Source organism: Ahaetulla prasina, chromosome 1 (assembly GCF_028640845.1).
Source record: "Ahaetulla prasina isolate Xishuangbanna chromosome 1, ASM2864084v1, whole genome shotgun sequence".
NCBI lineage: Eukaryota > Metazoa > Chordata > Lepidosauria > Squamata > Colubridae > Ahaetulla > Ahaetulla prasina.
Window position 1 is genome coordinate 198,375,172 of NC_080539.1, and position 22,776 is coordinate 198,397,947.

General features: G+C 37.1%; 1 protein-coding gene across 2 annotated transcripts in view; it reads right to left on the bottom strand.

Annotated features, from left to right (window-relative positions):
* Nucleotides 1–22,500, bottom strand: part of BMPR2 (bone morphogenetic protein receptor type 2) — a 77,894-nt gene extending 55,394 nt beyond the window's left edge. Inside the window, exons 1-3 of one of the 2 annotated variants that reach the window (XM_058187002.1) lie at nt 22,272–22,500; nt 21,270–21,440; nt 9,400–9,714 (exon numbers count right to left, since the gene is read on the bottom strand). In XM_058187002.1, the coding sequence (XP_058042985.1) occupies nt 9,400–9,714; nt 21,270–21,345 (391 nt within the window). In that variant the 5' untranslated portion in view covers nt 21,346–21,440; nt 22,272–22,500. Of the gene's footprint in view, nt 1–9,399; nt 9,715–21,269 lie in introns of both variants that reach the window. The other variant, XM_058187011.1, reaches the window with a different exon arrangement.
* Between the last annotated feature and the right edge of the window lie 276 nt (nt 22,501–22,776).

Below are 22,776 nucleotides of genomic sequence, written 5' to 3' on the forward strand. Positions count from 1 at the left end.
GGCACAGCGGCCTAGGCGACGACCAAAATAATGGCCGCGGCCTGTGGCCTCCGAACCCGCCGAGCCTAGGGCCAGCATCGGTCCCCCCAGTCCTATATATCGGCTGGGAGACCCCTGGCGAGCCGTCCGTGCGGCAGGTGTCCTTTTCGGAACACCTGGCCCCTGAGGGCCTCAGCGGTGGCCGGATTCGGACACTGGAGGCAGGAGAAGCCTTCCAGACGTCCGTTGCCACCGGATACCGGAAGTCGTCATCACTTCCCTTCGGTTTCCTGGTTGACTAACTGTACTCTGGACTCGTTGCTCCTGTGAGTGCCCCCTGGTGGATCCAGAGGAAATTATAAGGATACTGTGCTTGCCTGAGGACTTTGAAAATTTTTTTTTTAAATGGCAAAAGGTCAGAGACCAACTGCTGGAGAAATGGAGAGAATTTTGGAAAAGTTATCTAATATGGACAAGAAACTGGATGAAATAAGAGCAGAAATTGTGACTATCCAAAAGGATTTAAAGGATACTCAACAAGTCTCAGCAGAAAATAAGCAGAAAGTGGAAGGTCTGGAGGGTGAGATGCGGGCAGTGCAGAAAAGAGGGGAGATGACAAGCAATGCTGTGCTTGGACTACAGATGGATAAAATGTCTTATTTCCTTAGGTTTCAAAATTTGGAAGAAGTGGACCAAGAAGATTTGAGAGATGTTGTGACTAAACTGTTGGGAGAATTTCTTGGGAGAGGTGTTGATTTTATGAATTGGGATGTGGATCGAGTTTATAGAGTTAATTCACAATATGCACGCACGCATGCAGTTCCTAGAGGTTCATGTCAAATTTGTGAAAAGAGGCGAGAGATGAAATTCTTAGAAAACATAGGAGTGGGGCACTGACTTATAGGGGCAGGAGATAGCCATTCTGAGGCAGATTCCCAGACAGGTCGTGAAATGAGAAAGAAATATTACTTTTGTCAAGCAAATTGTACCAGAAGGAGTAGGCTTCAGATGGCTGATGCCAGAGGGATTGATGATTTTCCGGGAGGGCATTACGAAAAAAATTAGTACAATTGCGGAGGCCGCGGCCTACGTGGAGGAACACAAAGCCCTCCTGGAATTAGATGACCCAGGAATTGAAGAAGGGGAGGTTATAGACCATGGGGCGGAGGCAGCTGCCGCTGTTGCGGCCCTGGAGTTGGGTCAGGCTGAACCCAGAGTTCTGAGATCCAAAACTAGGAGGTGACAAAGATATTTGGTATTGTGTTGGTTTTACTTATTCTCTTTCGTATGATATTCTGATTATTCTTGACCCTTCTTTATTGCGTATGTAAGATTGGTAAACTTAGCTACTCCGTATTACCTGTTTGCCATATGGCTGTTGTATGTGTTTAAAATTTTGAGTAAAATTCTTATCATGTATAAGAAAAATGAAAATTTAAAAAAAAAAAATATATATACTCTTCTACTGTATCTTCTTCCAAGTTCAGCTCCAAGTTCAAAGCAGGAATGGAACACAGCTCATTCATGATATCCCTTCAATACGTTAAAAGCAGGAATGACTTATTTACCTTTCTTCTGTCCCTGTAGGAACAACTGTATAAGCAAGTATACAGTATTCACCTTTGAGGCTCATTCAATTTTAAATTTACAGACTAATGGAAGAATCACCTGGAAAACATAATGTTCAGACCATCTCTGATTATTTCCCAATTAGGGTGATTTTTCAATCCCTTTCTCAGGGTTACTTTAAGAGAAAAAGAAAAAATAGGCTTCCTTATATGGGATATCAGCTATGCTCAGAGTAACTTCAGCAGCACAATCCAATTGTAGAAATCATACTGTTTTTTTCTTAGCCACAAGGTTGTAGACTGAAAACAATAATTCTCAGCTCAGCGTGACAGAAAATGGGATATAATCAGTTCATCTGTAGATGCATGTTATTACAGTTGAAATAAAAATGTACAGCTAAGTAGAACGGCTTGGTTCTTCATTAAATGCGGTTTACTTGCTTGATCCTGAAGATTCTTAAAGTTCATGTACAGAAACCAGAAGCTTTTCTTTTTGGTCTGATGGATAACTAGGGGACTTGGCTTTTATAAATGATATCTGCCACAAGGCTTTGTTAAGCACAGAGATGGAAGGATATATGAATTCCCACAAGGAAAGAATGTATTGTGAAATTAATTGATCTGGCTGAAATGGAAAAAAATTTTGATTAAAGATTTAAAAATTGACTATTTTTCTTTCCATATTCCAAATCCACTTTGGGATTTTTTTGCTTGATAAAGAAAAAAGTGAAGTTTTGATTTGGGGATTTAATGTTTACATCTGCTATGAATGCAAAAATATTGTGCATTGTTGGAGTTTAATAGACTATATTTTATTTTATCTACTTGCTTAAACTTAAAGCAGAAGATTATACTTATATAAGATTTATTATACATATTGGATTATAGAAATATTTTACACTACTACATGTATTTGTGAAATTGTTATTATAGCAATAGCACTTAGGCTTATATACTGCTTTACAGCCCTCTCTAAGCGGTTTACAGAATCAGCATATTGCCCCCAACAATTTGGGTCCTCATTGTACTCATCTCAGAAGGATGGGACATACGCTTTATTTAAAGAAATTATATTATATATTGGTGTTATTATTCAACTGTTTGAAAGGTACATCTTTTATATTTTAGTTTTCTATCTGCTTTTGCTGAACAGAAACAAGATAATATATCATTTTATAATTGTACCTGTATCAAACAGGGTTGGAAGTAACTATTTCATGTCATTTTTGTTTGTTTTTTCTTTGTTGTATCATTTTTTTTAGCTTTCCCTATGTCCCCTTTCCCTGTTTTCCCTTTTTGTTGTAGTTTTAGTATTTCAACTTTCTACTTTTGAAAACTAATTAAAATATATTTTAAAAATGCAGTTTTTGTGCTCATATATGCATATGAACAGGGGCTAACATCAGAGTATACAAGGGATTAACATTAGAGTTTACAATTGTCATATCCCCAGTATAGCAGAAGTACAAGATAAAGAACCCACTATGCCAACAAAAAAATATCAGACTTGGCCATTGTACTATTGCCTGAGACTTGTAAGGTTAGTCAAAAGCAGTACAATCCCAGAACATAGATTTACTAAGACTCTCTCCCTCCAAGGACCACAACAGATGGACCTGAAGCATCAATGAAAAATGACTTTGGTTGTTCTAGACCAGGGGTGTCAAACTCAAGGCCCGAGGACCAGATCTGGCCCGTGGGGTGCCCTGGAAACAGCGAAGGACTGGCACGTGGTGCTTCTGCTAGCGAAGGAGGGCACCCCTGACACGAGTGATATTGAGCTGGCCATGCCCACCCTGGCCCCTCGAGGTCAAACACAACCCTGATGCAGCCCTCAATGTAATCGAGTTTGACACCCCTGTTCTAGTACAATTTTTTTTCAGACAGAATTTTGAGGGACCCTAAAATTAGATTTGGTTCCACAAGGCATTAAAGGGAAGAAAATATGGCTCAGTTGCCAATCATATGGCTTTTGATCACTTGATCATGGAGATGCTGCAACGGTTGTGAGAAAAACGGTCATAAATTACTTTTTTTAGTGCCATTGTAACTTCAAATGGTTACTAAATGAACTGATGTAAGTCGAGGACTACCTGTAATTAATTTAACAGGTAAGCATCTGCAAAGTTAATCACTAGACACTAGGGACAAACATCCTTAGAAAATAAAAAGAATGGACAGCTCTAATCTTGTTTGAATGTGTGCTCACGTCCACAGAAAAAGAAAGAAAGAAAAAAGGAATATTGAGGAGATATATAACATGCTGGGAAGTTATATGGTCTGCTATGAAACAAGCTTAACCATTTTCTCTCAGCTAAAATGGACATTTTGTAACTAGCATTATATCTAAAAGTGCTGCCAATGTCTCTTGTAATGCAAGGAAGATAATAATATTTTCTTTATAATTAACACTGAGGGTGCATGATTTCCTGCAACTTAATATATTCTTTTTATTTAAAGAATATATTAAGTTGCAGGAAATCATGCACCCTCAGTTTCCATACTATGAGAGTAAATTACTGCACAGAAATCATTTTAATTAGATATGCCCAGAAAACTAATACAATTATTCTCAGGATGCTGCTGCCACTATATTAGTACTACAATGTCTTTTCTATACCTAACACAGCTAAGTATATTTAGATAATAACTGCATCAGACAGTAATTCACAACTGGTTCATTACAAATGGCTGCATTTCAGCTTTGCCACAGTCTTGGAATGAGCAAAGAAATTCAATTGATTGGCAAGGAATGTTGTAAAATTTATACTGGATAACTACAATTCAGACAAGCTGCACCCAAAGGTACAGGTACTTCTCAAGTTACAACAGTTCATTTAGTAATATTTAGTAAGTGACAATAGCACTGAAAACCGTGACTTATGAACGTTTCTCACACTTAAAGCCATTGCAGCATCCCGTGACCAAAATCTGGTTGCTTGTCAACTGGTATGTATTTATGACCGTTGCAGTGTCCTGCAGTCATTTGATCACTTTTTGCAACTTTCTGAGAAGCAAAGTCAATGGGGAAGCTGGATTCACTTAACAACCATGTTACTAATTTAATAACTGCAATGATTCACTTAACAACAATTTTAAGGTCATAAAATGGGGCAAAATTTACTTAACAACTGTCTTGCTTAGTAACAGAAATTTTGGACTCAATTATGGTTATATGTTGACAACTACCTGTAGAATAGAATAGAATAGAATAGAATAGAATAGAATTTTTTATTGGCCAAGTGTGATTGGACACACAAGGAATTTGTCTTGGTGCATATGCTCTCAGTGTACATAAAAAAAAAAAGATACGTTCATCAAGAATTCTAAGGTACAACACTTAATGATAGTTATAAGGTACAAATCAGCAATCAGGAAACAATCAATATCAATATAAATTGTAAGGATACAGCAACAAAGCTACAGCCATACAGCCATAAGTGGAAGGAAATGGGTGATGGGAATGATGAGAAGAATAGTAGTACAGATTTACTACACATTATACCCCAAATATGATTGTATCAAAAGATGATACTAGCCTACATAAATGTAGTAATGCTTTCATAACTCTATATGATAATGTAGTTTATGTGAAAAACCAGTATTATATAGTTAAACAAGGGAGCTTGCCATATAAGCAGAAAATCAGATCTATTTTAAGCACCAACTATATTTCTAATATCCCCAAATCTTATGAGTTCCTGGGAACTTTCGAAAAGAAAAAAGGTCTGTCAATATTTCTGTGCTGAACTTTAAATGCAGCTGCTGCTTCTATTACCTCAAAAGAAAATAGAGACTAGATGGCCAGGACTTAATTCAAAACTGGCAGATACTTTTCTTCATTGCTATTATTCAATCATTATTTTTCCTATACATATATACTTTTATGTAAAGTTGTAAGCCAATTTCCACAGGCATAAGCATCCTGGTTCATCTTCGAGAAATAAGGGCAGAACTCCCTCTCTCCCTCTTCCTCTCTCTTCGAGCAGGGAAGATGAATTGCCACTTGCCAACAATAGCCAAAAGCAGTAATGGAGAATTCACCAAGACAATTTGGAAGGGCTCTGAGTATCTTATGCAATTGAGAACACAAAATTGCCCACATAGGAACGTTGTGTTAACAGCAAAATGTCTCAACTGGAATTTGTAATCTTCAATTCTGGCATAAACTAGAACATAAGATTTTGATCAGGCATTATAACACAGGCAAGGCAGCAATCTAAACTTGTGCCAACTCTGAGATGTTTCTCGTCTAGTCTCATGCCAGAAATGCAGGAACTGGAAAGGAGAAAATTATTAATTTAAATGTAAAAACTTTAAAAACTTTAATAAAAACAGAAATTTATATAATTCTAGCCTAATGCCAGGCTACGTTGATGGCAGAGTTATTTCTGAGCAGCAGGTCATTCTGTGTACATATCGGTACCGGGGGGCACTGTGAAAGATGAATAATTATTTGAATAGTGGCACATTCAAATACATGCAGGAAATGTCTCTAAAATGTTATAGTGAAAAGAAATAAGCAGGAGGTGCTTCTGAACATGGTAGCTTAACATAAAGAGAGGTAACAAGATGTCTTTCCATGTGCCCATATGTCTGTCTGTCTCAAGAAAGCCTCACTTTTATTGTTATTAGATATTCTAAAGTTGGACAGGTTATTTAGCCAATTGCCTGGTATCCTAAAAGCTAAAATGATTTAGGACCAAAATAAATTGTTTATCTGATTTAAAATAAATGCTACCAAAATAAGCTAAGCCTACTATTATTTTAGAATTTTCTTCAGCATTATTATATTAATGTTATAGGTCTTAAAGCTATCTCCATTTATTACATTTTATTACTTTTATTCATTAAAGAAAGTTTTGAATAGAAAGATATAAAAACATACAAAATGCATATAAAGGACTTGCTAACTCAAATGACTCTATTCAAATAAAATTCAGTATCTTCATAGTATTAACTTGATAGTATTAAAATAAACTCAATAAGAACTTATTCTAAGTAACAAGAACAAAGTTCATTGGTTGGAATACAGAGAAGCTTCTGTTCTGCTTCAGCTCTTCCACAGTAGCAGTAACCCATCAGCTGCTGTACAAAAGCCAACATTGTTTATCAACACACTGCTCTTATGAGTTTATTTTCACTAGTTTATATCCAATTAGAATACAATAAATTTGAACAGAGATACTTTTATCCCATCTTAATTTTTATGGTGTTAAAGGCACAAATTATATTTTACAGATCTAATGATTCTAAATGGTTAAAGGTAAAGGTAAAGGTAAAGTTCCCCTTGCACATACATGCTAGTCGCTGCCGACTCTAGGGGGCGGTGCTCATCTCCGTTTCAAAGCCGAAGAGCCAGCGCTGTCCGAAGACGTCTCCGTGGTCATGTGGCCGGCATGACTCAACATCAAAGGTGCACAGAATGCTGTTACCTTCTCACCAGAGGTGGTCCCTATTTTTTCTACTTGCATTTTTACGTGTTTTCGAAACTGCTAGGTTGGCAGAAGCTGGGACAAGTAACAGGAGCGCACCCCATTACACGGTAGCACTAGGGATTCGAATCGCTGAGCTGCCAACCTTTCGATCAACAAGCTCAACATCCTAGCCCCTGAGCCACCGTGTCCCCCATAAAATCTAAATGGTTAAATACATTTAAAAATATAAATAAATAAAATTATAGAAAACAGCAACTCATGACCAGAATGAGAAAGAGAACTCATGAATTTTATCATAAGTAAATATAAAATCAATTCTTAGATATTGAGTGCATCAAGCCTTTACTTATTATTTACACCCATTTTTTTATGGCGAAAATCTTTAATCACTATTTTTTTTAAAAAAAATGTGTCTCTCAGTCATTGCAATTATATTTAAAAACAACTGTTTCAACTAGCCATCCAGTGACCTTGTTTGGAGTCACTCTCCTGGGGCAAGAAGGGTCAGAGGAACACTTGTGTTAATTTAAGTGATTGCATATTTGGACTTTCATGGCACAAAGCCGGGTTATCTGCAGGACTGTCTGTCTTCAATTATTTCTGGTTATCTCATGGGGCAGAGTGAGCATGCCCCCGGACCTTGAAATAATAACTGATAAGATCCAGGAGGCATGAGTTTTCTGTTGCAGTGACTGTCCTTTAGAACAGCATTCCCACACACCCCAGAATTAGGGAGCCCCGACTAAGGATCTGGTTCTTCTAAAAGGCATTTGCCCAGAGCATAGGATGAGCCTATCCAGAATGGAAGATCATTAATACAGTGGCTATCCTTGGTTACAAAGTTATTCTGTTTTGGGTTTTATTCTATGCTTCTAACCAAATATAAGATGTCTACAGTTGTTTTGTGACTTCAGCAGCAGTATAAATCAAATCAACCAAACTATTCTGAAATTACAATTTGGCTCATAATTCAATTCATTTATCTTTTCAGCCCAAGCCACTTTTTAAAACCCAAGCCTCTAATGTGCAAAACTAATCAATCTCATGTAAATAAATGTTCTCTCTTTAAGCTGCCTAATATCACACTGTAGTCAATTATCCTTTACCTGCCATTGAAAGGCATAGAAAGGTTTTAAAAATATGGATATACAGTATAATCTTTTCAAGGAAGACAACACTACAGGGATGTCAAAATAACATCAAAATAAAGATATTTGCTGTAGACTAAAGCAATCCTGCTGCTACTTTGCTAGTAACCAATCTTCAGTACTTTATATACACAATGACTAGGAAAAATATTTATGATATTATTTTTATTTTTGTTTGCTGCTGAGAATCACTTGTTGAAATGGTGGCCATATAAATTAGGTAAATAAATAAAAGAAAAGAAATGAAACTTGACAAATAGACCCCATTATGTCCCATTATTAGACTTCTTTTAATAAGACAAAAATATAAAATTATCTGAAAATGCTTATTTTTTCATTTGAAAAGTAACAATTTTTTTCTACTGTAGTATTTATTTATTATTTAATAAAATAATTATTATACTTATTTATTTCATTTTGATGCTGCCTAATTCCAGCCAACTCGTGGCTTACCAAATAAAGAACAGAAAAATCAGTAAATGGGAATATAATGAAAATTAATTTTTAAAAAAAGGATCGTATAACATAACAATAATAACAGAGTTGGAAGGGACCTTGGAGGTCTTCTGGTCCAGCCCCCTGCCGAGGCAGGAAACCCTACACCATTTCAGACAAATGGCTATCCAACATTTTCTTAAAAATTTCCAGTGTTGGTGCATTCACAACTTCTGCAGGCAAGTTGTTCCACTTATTGATTGTTCTAACTGTCAGGAAATTTCTCCTTAGTTCTAAGTTGCTTCTCTCCTTGATTAGTTTCCACCCATTGCTTCTTGTTCTACCCTCAGGTGCTTTGGAGAATAGTTTGACTCCCTCTTCTTTGTGGCAACCCCTGAGATATTGGAACACTGCTATCATGTCTCCCCTAGTCCTTCTTTTCATTAAACTAGACATATCGAGTTCCTGCAACCGTTCTTCATGTTTTAGCTTCCAGTCTCCTAATCATCTTTGTTGCTCTTCTCTGTACTCTTTCTAGAGTCTCAACATCTTTTTTACATCGTGGCGACCAAAATTGAATGCAATATTCCAAGTGTGGCCTTACTAAGGCATTATAAAGTGGTATTAACACTTCACGTGATTTTGATTCTATCCCTGTTTATGCAGCCCAGAACTGTGTTGGCTTTTTTGGCAGCTGCTGCACACTGCTGGCTCATATCTAAATGGTTGTCCACTATGACTCCAAGATCCCTCTCACAGTTACTACTATTGAGCAAGATACCACATATACAGTACCTGTGCATTTTTTTTTGCCTAAATGTAGAACCTTACTTTTTTCACTGTTGAATTTCATTTTGTTAGTTAGCGCCCAATGTTCAAGTCTGTCAAGATCCTTCTGTATCCTGAGGCTATCTTCTGGAGTGTTGGCTATTCCTGCCAGTTTGGTGTCATCTGCAAATTTGATGAGTTCCCCATCTATCCCCTTGTCCAAGTCATTGATGAAGATGTTGAAGAGTACTGGGCCTAAAACAGAGCCTTGGGGTACTCCACTGCATACTTCCCTCCATGTGGATGTAGTTCCATTGAGGATTACATGTTGAGTGCGGTTGGTCAGCCAGTTACAAATCCATCTGGTGGTGCTGCTGTCTATGTATATGATAATGACAAGATGGCAATCCAGATGACATCTCAAAAAGTTAATTCCTATGCAATGACGTTAAAAGGGCATGAATAGAAGAGATACAGAACCATTAACTAGGCAAAATGGGCTGAAACATTTTTAAAGTCCAGAACAACAGGATAACATTTAGAAGAAGTTGCACAAATGAGGTCAACCCCACTAGATAGACGAGACCAGGAAATCAAGTCCAGATACAGGGAAGGGTAAAACTACTGTTTTTGAGATTGGCTATAAAAAGTGAGTTGGATTGTACCAAATCTCCTCCCTCTCCCCCACCTCCTATTCTAATGAAGTAGGGAGGTGTTTGAGCCAATATTACCTTCTTGTTCTGAACTTTAAAAATGATTCAGCCTCTCTTGCCTAGGTAGTGGTTCCTGCATATTTCCATGTATATCTTCCTTACTCCATGCAGCAACTAGGAAAGGAAGGACTAGGATTCAACTAGCAATAAAAGACATGTGAAATAGTGATTATCACTGCATAAATGTAAATTACTTATTTCTGGTTTTGTTGATATTGACATTAAAAAAAACAAAATGATTGTTTTCGAATGATGTTTTCGTTCTGGTAACAAATAAGAAAAGGGCACAGAGTGCATGAATAACAGCCAAAAATGAAACATGAAGAGAGAAGATGATGCAAAGTTTAAGATTCTGGCAACAATATTTTGTTCTTAGAATTCCAGTAAACATATCCTTTCCTGGTATCAAGAGGTAAATACTGAGAACATGGTATCAAACTTATTTCCATAAATTCAATTTAAATTAGAATGCACTTATGCCATTTTCAACAATTATGTGTGTGTGTGTGTGTGTGCATTAAGTAAAGTTTAAATATATTTACAGTTTTCTATTTTAGAAATAGAAAAGTTGTTCCAGAAGTACTAGCAACTAGTTTCAATTATTTTATTCATTAACTATTATAACACATTTTTGAATAAAAATCTATTTCAGATTCGTATATGATCCCAGTGCAAAAATCAAAACAGAAACATTCTGTAGGATTTCAGTTTAGTCCAATGCTTAAAAAAAAAATCACATTTGAGATATGAAATTTAACTTTCAATTTACATTTCACTTTTTACAATTTTATAACTGCAGTTAAGGTTATTTTCTAGATTCATTGAGGCTTATATTGTAGGAAGTGCTATTCAAAATATCCGATTGGGTCATGTTGTCTATATCTGATTTAGAAGGATGTCTAAGATACTAAGTAGTGGCACAAAATTGAAAAAATAATTTGGAAAAGGTATCTGGGAATATAAAGGAGGAAAGGGCAGCCACATGATTCAAGAAAAAAGCTGTGTTTGCTTTAAAAATGGCAGCTATTCAGCCCTACCCCGTAATGTATTCTGGATCACCTGTTTGGAATTCCATTGAAAGAATTAATCAGCGTTAGTACTGTATGCATGCTCAATGTAAATCTATTGTCAATGTATCTCTGATACTGTAAATGTCAAGCACAGACTCATTATCATTTATTTAGCAACTGATTGAAGTTAGGATGGTACTGAAAAAGTGATTTACAGCAGGTCCTCATACTTATAATTGTCACAGCGTCCTTGTGATCACGTGATAAAAATTCAGGTGCTTGGCAACTGACATGTATTTATGATGGTTGCACTGTTCCAGGGACACACTATCTCCATTTGCGACTTTCCCAGGGGACTTCCAAGTCAATGGGGAAGTAGATTCACTTAATGACCACATAATTTGTTTAACAACCACAGCAAAAAGATTGTAAAATCAGTGAGACTCATTGAGCAACCACACTGAATAGCAATGAAAGTTCCAGTCCCGATTCTGGTCATAAGTTTAGGACTACCTGTACTTAATGTGAATATAATCATTAATAGTGAATGGGTATACTTTACAAATACGGTGTTTGTTTCTGAATAGTACAAAAATAGGGCAGGGAGATGATCAAAATAAACAATGAAAATTCAGAATCCTTTTAGTAGTTCCTACCTGGCAAAACAGAGAAAAAAAATAGTAAATTTTATATTAAATAGAGATATCATAATAGGAATCAATAAGGAAGTTAATACAAAAGTCTGAGAATGGGAACCTGAACATAGGAAGAAAAATACGGCGAGATTACAATCCAAAGACACATATTAAAACTATTTACCAAGTTATTTCTCATAATTTTAAATGAATATTACACGGCAAATTTACAGACTGGAAAAGATTGATTAAATATTCTGTATTTGAATGCATCTGTATTTCCAGTTATCGGCATTTATTCATTTGTTTGGTTATTCAGTTTTTTTGTTATCTGTCACCAACTATATTAATATCACACTATTTTTAAAAGTAATGTTGAATTTTAGAAGTACAAAGTAATAAAAACACAGGTTTTGCTAGATGGATAAAATGAGGTCTTTTCAAGTGTGAATTGAGGATATGGCCTTAAAATGTATCCCAACTGTGGGAATCCATTTAAAATTAAATTGCGAAGCATTTCCATACAGCCACTGACTTTGTCTAACCACCCTCTGACACATTTTTGTGCTGTCTTGCAAGTTTTCTCACTGGTTTCATCTCATACAGCTCACTAATCTTCATTGTATTAACTTCCTTATTGATTCCTATTATGATATCTCTATTTAATATAAAATTTACTATTTTTTTTCTCTGTTTTGCCAGGTAGGAACTACTAAAAGGATTCTGAATTTTCATTGTTTATTTTGATCATCTCCCTGCCCTATTTTTGTACTATTCAGAAACAAACTAACCAGCATTCCATCCAGCTAATCAACAGCTGAGGGGCCATTGGTCCTACCTGAATGCCCTTTCTCTGCACGGTGGTTAATGCCTAATTGCTCCCCCTCATTGTTACTTTGCTTTCACATTGGCAGGGGGAAATGGCAACTTAATTCAAAAACCACACTCTACTGATGGCTAAAACACCATGGTGACTTGATTTCAAATAGGAGTGAGGCCAGCTGAGAATTTTTGCTCATGGGAAATATACCACTTTGTAGCTCCAATGTCAATGCTACAGAACTGTCTTGCAATGTTTATTTCTGGTCAGGAGTTAATCAGGCCAGCAGCTAAAACCCGACTCTACTACTATGACTGTATTATGGGAACAGAGCAAGACAGAACTGATCAGCACAAATATTATACATTTAAGAGTAATCTAAAGCAATAGAAATGCTGAATAGTACAGCAATAGGAGAAGGAGGTGATCATAATAATACAACGAAAATTCAGGATCCATTTAATATTCTTAACTGGCAAAACAGAATCAACTCCAACTTCAACCTCTCTAGTAATCTAGAGAATCAACTGATTGAAACTAATCTGTGATATTATTTTACCTTGCAGGTTCTGTAATTCCAGTTATGCTTTTGGCTGAAACAATAGTTGTTTATTATTGTTTGCTCTTCTGGCAACAAAATAGGGGGAAAAACAAGAAAGTCACTATTTAATTCTATGAGTTTAAAAGAAATTATCTAGTTGGAGAGACAAAATTCTAATTAGATGAGAAAGTAGGCCTACTCAAATGAAAAGCATACTAAATTACATTCTTTCAAACTCTTCCAAGATATATATTACTTAGCTTGCAGCAAAAATACCAATGTTAGAATATCTACAATTACTCTAAATATTATCTGGATAAGTAAGTTATACTAGACTAGAGCATTTGGCTTAAAACTATATATGAACAGGGAAAAATGCTGACAAAAGTGACATAGGTTTTCTCCAGATTTTCTCCATGATGATCCATCCCCAACTTTATCATTTGATCTCTCAACTGTGTGTTCATTGCTATAGTAACCAAATCTACAAATTAAGATAAAGGAGAATGGAAAAAATATATGAAACATTTTACAAATGGAGTTTTTATGGCAGTAGTCCTCAAGTTAGGACAGCTACTGGAATTTCCATTGTTAAGCAATGCAGTCATACAGCATGATGACTTAGCAACAGCAAACCCAGCAGTCTCTGTTACCATCATTAACGAGGAGTGTATGAGGAGTACCATCATTAACGAGGAGGACCTACATGACTGAGACATGGGAAATGGCAGGAATCCAGAAGCACATCACTGAAAAGTGTCCCAAATAAGCAGGCTAGCACACAAGCGAATGCAATGGAGTAACAGCAGGCAAGTGCTAAAGAATACAGGCAGATGGATGGATGCTATGAATATCCCCATATATTTGGGGATCCTCAAAAGAAAAAGTGGCAGGAGCAACTTGCAGGAATGACATACAACCACCTTTTGGATTCTCCACTAACTCTGTGCAAAGTCAGTAAATAAGATTGTAAATTGTGACCACGTGCCTATGGGATGCTGTAACCATTGTAACTATGAACCAGATGCCCAAATGATCATGTAACCTCGGGGATGCTGCAGTGGATGCAACTTCAAGGACCAATCATAAGTCACCCTCATTCAGTACCATTTTAATTTTGAAGGGTTCCTAAATAATAATCAGAGAACCACCAGTATAATCTGCCTTTAATTTTAGGAAAGAAGAGAAATATTTGTACAGAGAGACATACTTTGAAATGAACTGCATTACAACAGATTACAGACTATTGTCAAATAAAAAAGTGTTACATACAGCATTAACACTGCAGAAGAAGCATTTAAAAAGCTAAAGTTCTATATCAGTGATGGCGAACCATGGAAAAGTCGCGCATGCCCACCCTCATTGGGGCTCCACTCCGGAAAAGCCAAACTTCTGGGTTCTAGTGCGTATGAATGCCCGACAATCAGCTGGCTGGCACACATGCACACACCAGTTTTTGGCATTGCCGTGCGCACGGACAGCTGATTGTTGCATGCACTCCAGGAATCCTGAAGACAAACAGGCAATGCCACGCGTGCCAGGAGACATGGCTTTGCATACCACTCTGGCCACATGTGCCATAGGTTCACCATCACAGTTCTGTATCATCATACATGGAAGACTGTGTGACCTATGAATTCAAAAAAAGCAGTAGACAGATACAGAAGGGAGATTGAAGAGAATCTGCAAATTACTGAACCCCTATTTCGATTCCTCACACATTTTGTGTAAGATTTTATATACCATGTTTCCCCAGAAATAAGTCCCTGTCTTATATTTTTTTGAATCCTGAAATAAGCACTTGGCCTTATTGCCATTTGCTTAAAAGCCTGATTGGTCTTATTATCAAGGGATGTTTTATTTTGGGGGAAACAGGGTATAACAGTTCCAAATGAATAGGGAAGTTTTTGGAAAAAATCAAAGGAAATTGAATCAAATAACTAACAGAAGACAGAAATAAAAAACAAAAGATTATAAGGAGGAGAGTTCACATTTACCATGTTAAATGCAGACTATATTAAAGCTAATGGGTTTGTTAGAATATCAGAATATTCTTCTAATTAACATTTATAATGAATAAGGCTCTAGAGCTGTGATGGTGAACCTATGGCACATGTGCCAAAGGTGACATGCAGAGCCCTCTCTGTGGGCATGCGTGCCGTTGCCAGCTGTTCTTCCAGGTTCTGGCACGCTGGTCAGCACGCATGTGCGCACCGCAACCCGGAAGACCAGCTGGCTGCCACACATGCATACGACGTAACCCAGAAGACCAGCTGGCATGCACACCAGCCAGCTGCTCTCTTCCGGGTTCCAGTGCTCCGGTGTGCACACTCTCAGTGCTGAAAAAGTTAACCATTACAGCTCTAGAATAATCAAATTTGGGGAAATGGACTGGTTCAGAAAGAGAAAAGGAATGAGACCATTTATATTGTAGTTGTTCTATCCCCCTCGCCTCAGTTCGAGCGATGACTTAATTAGCCAGCACTATCAGCTCTGGTAGCAAACTAGCGATCATCTGCCAAGTGTCTCTGTTATCTCCCTTGATCCCGATGAGTCAACAAACAGTACTTCAGCTCTAGTCAAGCAGTTGATTTACCTGCTACGAAGAGGCATAGCAGCCCTCGCTGCTTTTATATCCTGTGGGGTGTGGCTCCATGACTCAGCACTTCCTAGGCCTGCCCCACCCCTGCTTCTGTTGTTCCCGCCTCTCCTGCCTACGAAACCTAGGGTCCAGCCAGGCGTGATTGCCATCAGCTGGGTCTAGAGGTGTGGCCTGGGGGGGAAGTGTCAGGGGATGGAGGCCTGGTTATCTCTTCCATCTGGCCTGCCTCTGGCTCCTGGAGCTGAGCCAGGGAAGCCGGTGCTCCCTTGGTTGTCCTGATGGCCCTTCCCCCTCACTTTCCAAGTCACTTTCTGGCAGGGGGCCCGCCTCGGGGGGCGCAGACACAACAGTAGTGTATCTGTTCAATTTACAGAGCAAATGTTATAAGACTGTTTATAACAGAATAGATAATAGAAACAAAACAGGAGGCTGAAACAGTAATAATTTAAGACACTCAGGTAACATTTCATTAGCTGAAAGTAAAGAAAGCTTATTATGCATTATGCAAGAAGGATCAGAAATGAAAACTCTAAGTTAATATTAAAAGTTTGAAAAGATAATGTTAATGTCAACTAAGTGAAGTGAACTAACAAGTGATGGTAAGAAATTAAGTGATGATCAGTCTATTTTCTTGAGTTCAAGTACAGATAAAGATGGGCAATGTGCTAAAAAATTAAAGAGGAAATTCATCATACCCAGGAAGGCAATAACAACTTAGTCATTTCTATGACAACAAGGTTCAGAAAAATTAAAATAACAGCCTTTCTAGTAGCAGTGCATAGCACTGAGAAATGACGTTAGGAAACAGTGAAAGATCCCTTCAAACTGTCAACTTAGTAAACATAACATGGAATTTTTAAGGATTAGATGCATGTGATAAAACAACTCTTGCTATACAATCTTAACAAATGCTTTATCAAATGGTAATTAAAACCATTCTCAACTAAAATACAAATAATTCCAGCAGACTAACAACTGAATTGGAATATATAGTTATATTTATGGTAATATACACAATATAATTTATAGGATACAAAATGTGTAAATTCATTTACCTGTATTCTGCTTTATTCCTATGCCCTAAAAAGTTCATTATGGCAGCAATGCAGGTCTTTCATTTGAAGAATCCATTATTAAGAAGCAGTTTTCCACATTGCAGTCACAAGGAAACCAGAAGCTTCTACATCCATCTCAGCTGTGATTAACCTTAACTATGGCTAATCAAAACAGATTATAGACTACCATTTGAAGTTGGCTAATGTTCAGATGAAAGAGTTCAGATGAAACAACTGCAGTCAGAAATAGAAACCAAAGCTTCCTAAGCAACATCTAAATGAGGTGTGAACTCACTTAGGTTTGTTATTTACATAATGTCAGCCAATTAGAACTACAGAAAAAATAATTGCTACCAACCTGCCTTCCATTGAGGACCTGTATACTGCACGAATCAAGAAGAGGGCTGTGAAAATATTTACAGATCCCTCACATCCAGGACATAAACTGTTTCAACTCCTACCCTCAAAACGACGCTATAGAGCACTGCACACCAGAACAACTAGACACAAGAACAGTTTTTTCCCGAAGGCCATCACTCTGCTAAACAAATAATTCCATCAACACTGTCAAACTATTTACTAAATCTGCACTACTATTAATCTTCTCATCGTTCCCATCACCAATCTCTTTCCACTTATGACTGTATGACTGTAACTTTGTTGCTGGCTATCCTTATGATTTATATTGATATATTGACCATCAATTGTGTTGTAAATGTTGTACCTTGATGAATGTATCTTTTCTTTTATGTACACTGAGAGCATATGCACCAAGACAAATTCCTTGTGTGTCCAATCACACTTGGCCAATAAAAAATTCTATTCTATTCTATTCTATTCAATGACTATGAAAATAATTATAAAATTTTAAAACTAAAATGAACTGCCATAAACCATTGGTATGTATCATATGAGAGCCATTTTGGTACAGTGTGGGTCAGGCTAGAAACTGGGATATAGTGGGTTCTAGTCCCATCATAGGCAATCCTGCTTAGTGTCCTTGGACCAATTACTCTCTCAGTCTAAAGATCCCAAGATCCATGAAGAATTACATATATTTGATAAACTTGCATATGCATCAAATATATGGTGTCTATACAAATTTAGTGAAGAATCAATGGGTCTTTCATTTCAAGGTAGTCCTCGACTAGTGACTGCAATTGAGCTCGGAATAAGATGACAGTTGTTAAGTAGTTTACCAAGTGACTTTGTCTGATTTTATAACCATTTTAGCAGCATTCATTAAGCAAATGCGACTGTTGTTAATGAGCCGACTACAACCAATCTGCGTTTTTGCCAAAAAATAGAAGACCAGAAACTGGCAAAAAATGCTGAAAATTGTAGTCATGTGATCATGAGATCCTGCAAATAGCTGCAAATGCAGTCCAGTTGCCAATCACCCAAAATGTGGACACAGTACTTGAGTGTGTGTGTGTGTGTGTGTGTGTGTGTGTGTGTGTGTGTGTGTAACTTTGAAACCAAGTCAAAAGTAGCCTCTGGGGAAATCTGTCATAACTTCAATCACTAAGTGACCAGTCGTATATCAAGAACTACCTGTATTTAAAACCTGACTCTTGTCCTGTAACCGTAATATTCAAAACTTCAAAATTTGTTCTGGGGAAAAAAATACTCAGAGATCTGATTTGCTCTCCCCCTACATAAAACCCATTCTGAATGTTCCAGACCCACACTGATTTTCATTTCAATATATAAACTTAAGGTTTTTCTTTTTTCAAATACTTAGAGAAGTACCTGAAATTTAAATTTTACTCGGTCACTGGATACATTACATTGTAATATATATATCATCCACTCAAAATATAAGCTATCAGAAACAAAGGTTACATCACTTTAAATGTACGTATTACGAAAAAATTGCTAAATTAGTATTCATACAAAAGCTACTTCTTGGTTTCCAACTTCAGAGTTGGAAAAAAAAATACTTTTTCACTTTTTTTCTAAATCAGAGATGCCACATAAACCACAAATGTTCTTGACAGTACATATTCCCAATTTTAAAAAATAATAACCAGTGTTATTCTTTAAATGCAAAATGTATTAATATGAAAATATGTCCCTCTAGTGCAGGAAATACATAGTACTGTACATGTTTATAGTTGCCCTGATTTCCAGGAGTTGAGAAATAATAATAGTTTGCAAGTAAGAATTCTAGTTTGAAGATTTAATTCAATTAATAACTTTTTAGTTTTTTTCTTTCTAGCTCCTCAAACGTAAAATATATAACCATCTATATTTGGCAAATATATTAACAAATTAAAAATATCCATTTATGTTATGTTATCCTAAGTAGAAATATTTGTGAAGATAGGTTATAAATCTAACCCTAAATGTCTAAATACATACATTTTTCTTAAATAAGATTGATATAGAACATACTGCATTGATTTATGTGATTCAATAAGACAGAAAGCTAAATTTCAACAAAAGAACTAAAACCTTCCATTAAATGCATCAGGTAAAAGAGAGTAAGGCCAGAGGAAAGCAGATGTTATTCATGTAAATATATATGAAAGCACATTCACTTTAAAAGGTTTTTTTTTTAATAGATTGTTTAGTCAAATCACAAGGCCACTTCATCAGGCTTTTCCTTCTATGAATTTCAACAAAGCAGTAAAAAGAAAGGATAGGAAGTGTGAGCATTCAATTAGCTGTCTGAAAGATCAGTATTTTTGACCTATTTCTACTCCAGTTGATTATCAAAATTCCAGCATCAGGCTGCATTACATTTGAACATTCTAAGCATCTTAGAACATTAAAAATCTGAGAAAATTAAGAACTTTTGCCTAAACTTTACATCTGTTTAAATCCTCAATCCCTTTTTCCTTTTTTTATCATATGGTAAATTTGAGAATTAGAAACAATCTGACAGTAAAAAGAACACAGAAGGATTTTAAAAATATATTCTGAAATTAAAAATTAATTTGCTTACATTGCTTCTGTAAATATTTTCAGATTTTGATTATTTTGATTTTGATTATTCACTATTAGAAATTGTGAAGTTACATATATTAAAACTACTCTGTAGAAAGTCAATAATTATTCTGAATGGTGGTTTTGGCTGAGTTTCAAAAGAAAGTACTTGTATCTGTGTAAGAATTGCTTGGAAATTTCCCAACTCTGAGCTTAATAATATATGTCTGTAGATGGTGGCAATAAACAATTAACTAAGTTGATATACCCCGTTCTCCATTATATGTAACAGATCAAGGATATTGTAACTGTTCATTTACTACAGAAATCACAAAAACAAATCTTACCATTTTGCTGATTCTGTGCAAATTTGACAGGAAAAACCTATTTTTCCCACGTTAAGTATTTTATTTATATCACTTCAATAAAAATGTAAGTTTTGAAAATCTGGTTTTTACAGAAAAAGCGTATAGAATTAGCAAGAGATAGGAGTAGTGGGCATCAACTTTAAATGCCAATGACACAAAACATTCGACATAAGCAAATATTCCATATCATTTTAGCTCAATATATTTCAAAAAGAGAATTTTTAAAAACCTAGTGAAAGTAGAACTTCAACTGTGCTTAATATTACAATTAATATTACAATACCGAGCATAGCTAAGAATTGTCTATATTTATTTTATATTTACATAGAATTAAAATATTTTTAAAAATATGATTTTTACTAAGTCCCTGATTTTCAGTTAATTAAGATTATCCTTCTAATATTGTTGCAAAATTTTCCAAGAAGTATCTCTTGTCCTATACAAGAATTGTATAGCCATTAAAATAGTAAGGGGAAAATAAAAAGAGGCTGTCATTTCTAGTAATGAAAAACATGTATATTTGTAATAATGTAATGCATCTTAATAGCTGGAATGAAATCTTGAAATAAAAAAAAGTGAAGACACAATACTTTGGAGTATAAATCCTCACTCCTAGACCAGCCTATGCCAAAATCAAAATTACACCTGAAGTATATATGAAGAGAATTTCCATTTCTTTTAAAATGCCCAAAATATGATTAGCAATTAATAAAACACATGCCAACAAAAATTGGCCAAAATGCACATATTTTTTTCTATAAGAACATAGATTCATTCTTGATATTTCATTCTAGACATTGACAGATTCACTTAATATGCTTAGAGTATATATTGTTACATTTTTATATCCTGAAAAATCACTGATCATGTCCAATGGCTATGAACAAAGATTTATGCACAACTAATCTATTTTTAATCACATTGTTTGTTTAGAAACATTGTTTGAAAATATGTATCTTGATAAATATTTTTAAAAAAAATATTTTTAATGAATACAGGCTGCTCATCTAAAATACTGCAAGACAAGTACACACCTTTGAACACAATTTCCAAGGCATTTTTGAAAGCCCTGAGCCATACACCATTCCTTTAGCCAAAAAAACAGAATGTGGATGTGATCCACAGAACTGAATCAAATTATTCAAATCCACCAGTTATTCCTATGGACTTTATCAGAAATCCACTGGTTTAAATCCAAGTAATCCAATTTAATCTGTTTCCAGAACATGCTGTCATGTTACACCCACTGGCTACTTACCAGCCGCAATGCTGAGTTGTAAGGTGGTACTGGAGAACAAGAGCACCAGTAAAAGGTGCTGCAGCAAGTCAGTCATATTTGGAGGAATCCAGCTGTGTATAGTTTAAAAAAATGCTGACAGGAGGAAATCTTGTCTTCCAAGAGTCTTAATTTCTCAGTTTACAATCCAGTCTGAAAGGGCAATTGGTAAATAAGATGAGCTGTTTGAGCTTTTACTCCATTAAACAAATCTGCCTTCATGGTTCAAGGCTTGGCCTCAGAAGATGAGCTTTTCTCAAACCGACATGCATGTTCTTTTTCTTAAGATGATGGTCATTATTGTAATATTGAAATTAATTCCCATGTCTCTTCAGAGGGTCACCACACTACTCAGGTTTCAAATGAATCATATCCAGAGGTGAAAAGGACACACACACACACACAAATAATCGATTGTCACCACCAAAGGGCAGATGTAGACGGATTTAAAGGCCAAGATTTAAGATACGGAAAACAGGATCCAAATCTTTTGTGCTGTATCTTTCTTAAGGGCTATTTGCTGTCAGTTAGAAATAAGTCATCCTCTTTACAGGGAATTTTAAGGGCCCATTGCCCCATTACGTGTCATCAGCCTCGAATTAAATTTAACACACTCGGCGTCCACTTTGCTTTACACGCGCACCCACACGCACGCAAGTCCGCGGAAAAGGAAATAACTCCAACCAAGGAAAAGGGCTGGAAGTCTATGAAAAAGCAGCAGCAGCAAATCAGGGCTTCGCAGTTCCTGACTCCGAGCAGCCCCGGCGGCAAAAAGGCCTTTCCCTCTTAGGCAGCCCTTGGAAAAATGCACTTTCTTCCCGTCTGCCCCCTCCCTCCTTTCTGGGCCCCAGCGGGAAGAGGAGAGCCACTTCTTCCACCCTCTTCCCTTCCCTCGCAAGAGGCCGGTTCGCCAACTGCCCGAAGCCGGGAGGGACCCCGTGACAAGCGCTCCCGCGGAGGCCAAACCCTTTCGCCCTCATGCACCTTCACTCAACTCACGACCCTGCCCTGTTTCCTCCACCCCACCGGGCAGTCGGCTGCCCACGAAGGCTCCGTGCAGGGGGATTCTCAACGTCGCGTCGCCTCCCCGCCTCCGGCAGCTGGGCTTGGCTGGCTTGGCTGGCTGGCTGGCTGGCAGGCAGCGGCTCCCCTTTTCTCAGTCCAGACACAAAGGGGAGTAGCTGCTAAACTGCCAGTCTGAACGCCTGGCCCGTGGGCGCCGCGAAGCCCCGCCCCGCCCTAGCCTGCTGCTGCTCCTTCGCTCCACCCGTCTGCCGAGCTCGAACTCGCCCTTCTTCCTTTCCTTCCTTCCTTCCCGGGACCCCTCCGATCCTTCGCGCGCCGGTCGACGCAGCCTCTGGATGCCTCGAGCATAGAGACGGCTCTCCTGGCCGTGCTAGACCGACCCCCTCAGCCGGCCGAATCTCTGGGCCGTCGCTCGAGGCCTTTCCTGTGGAGTTGCGGGAGAGCCGGAGAAGAGGGGCCCGGC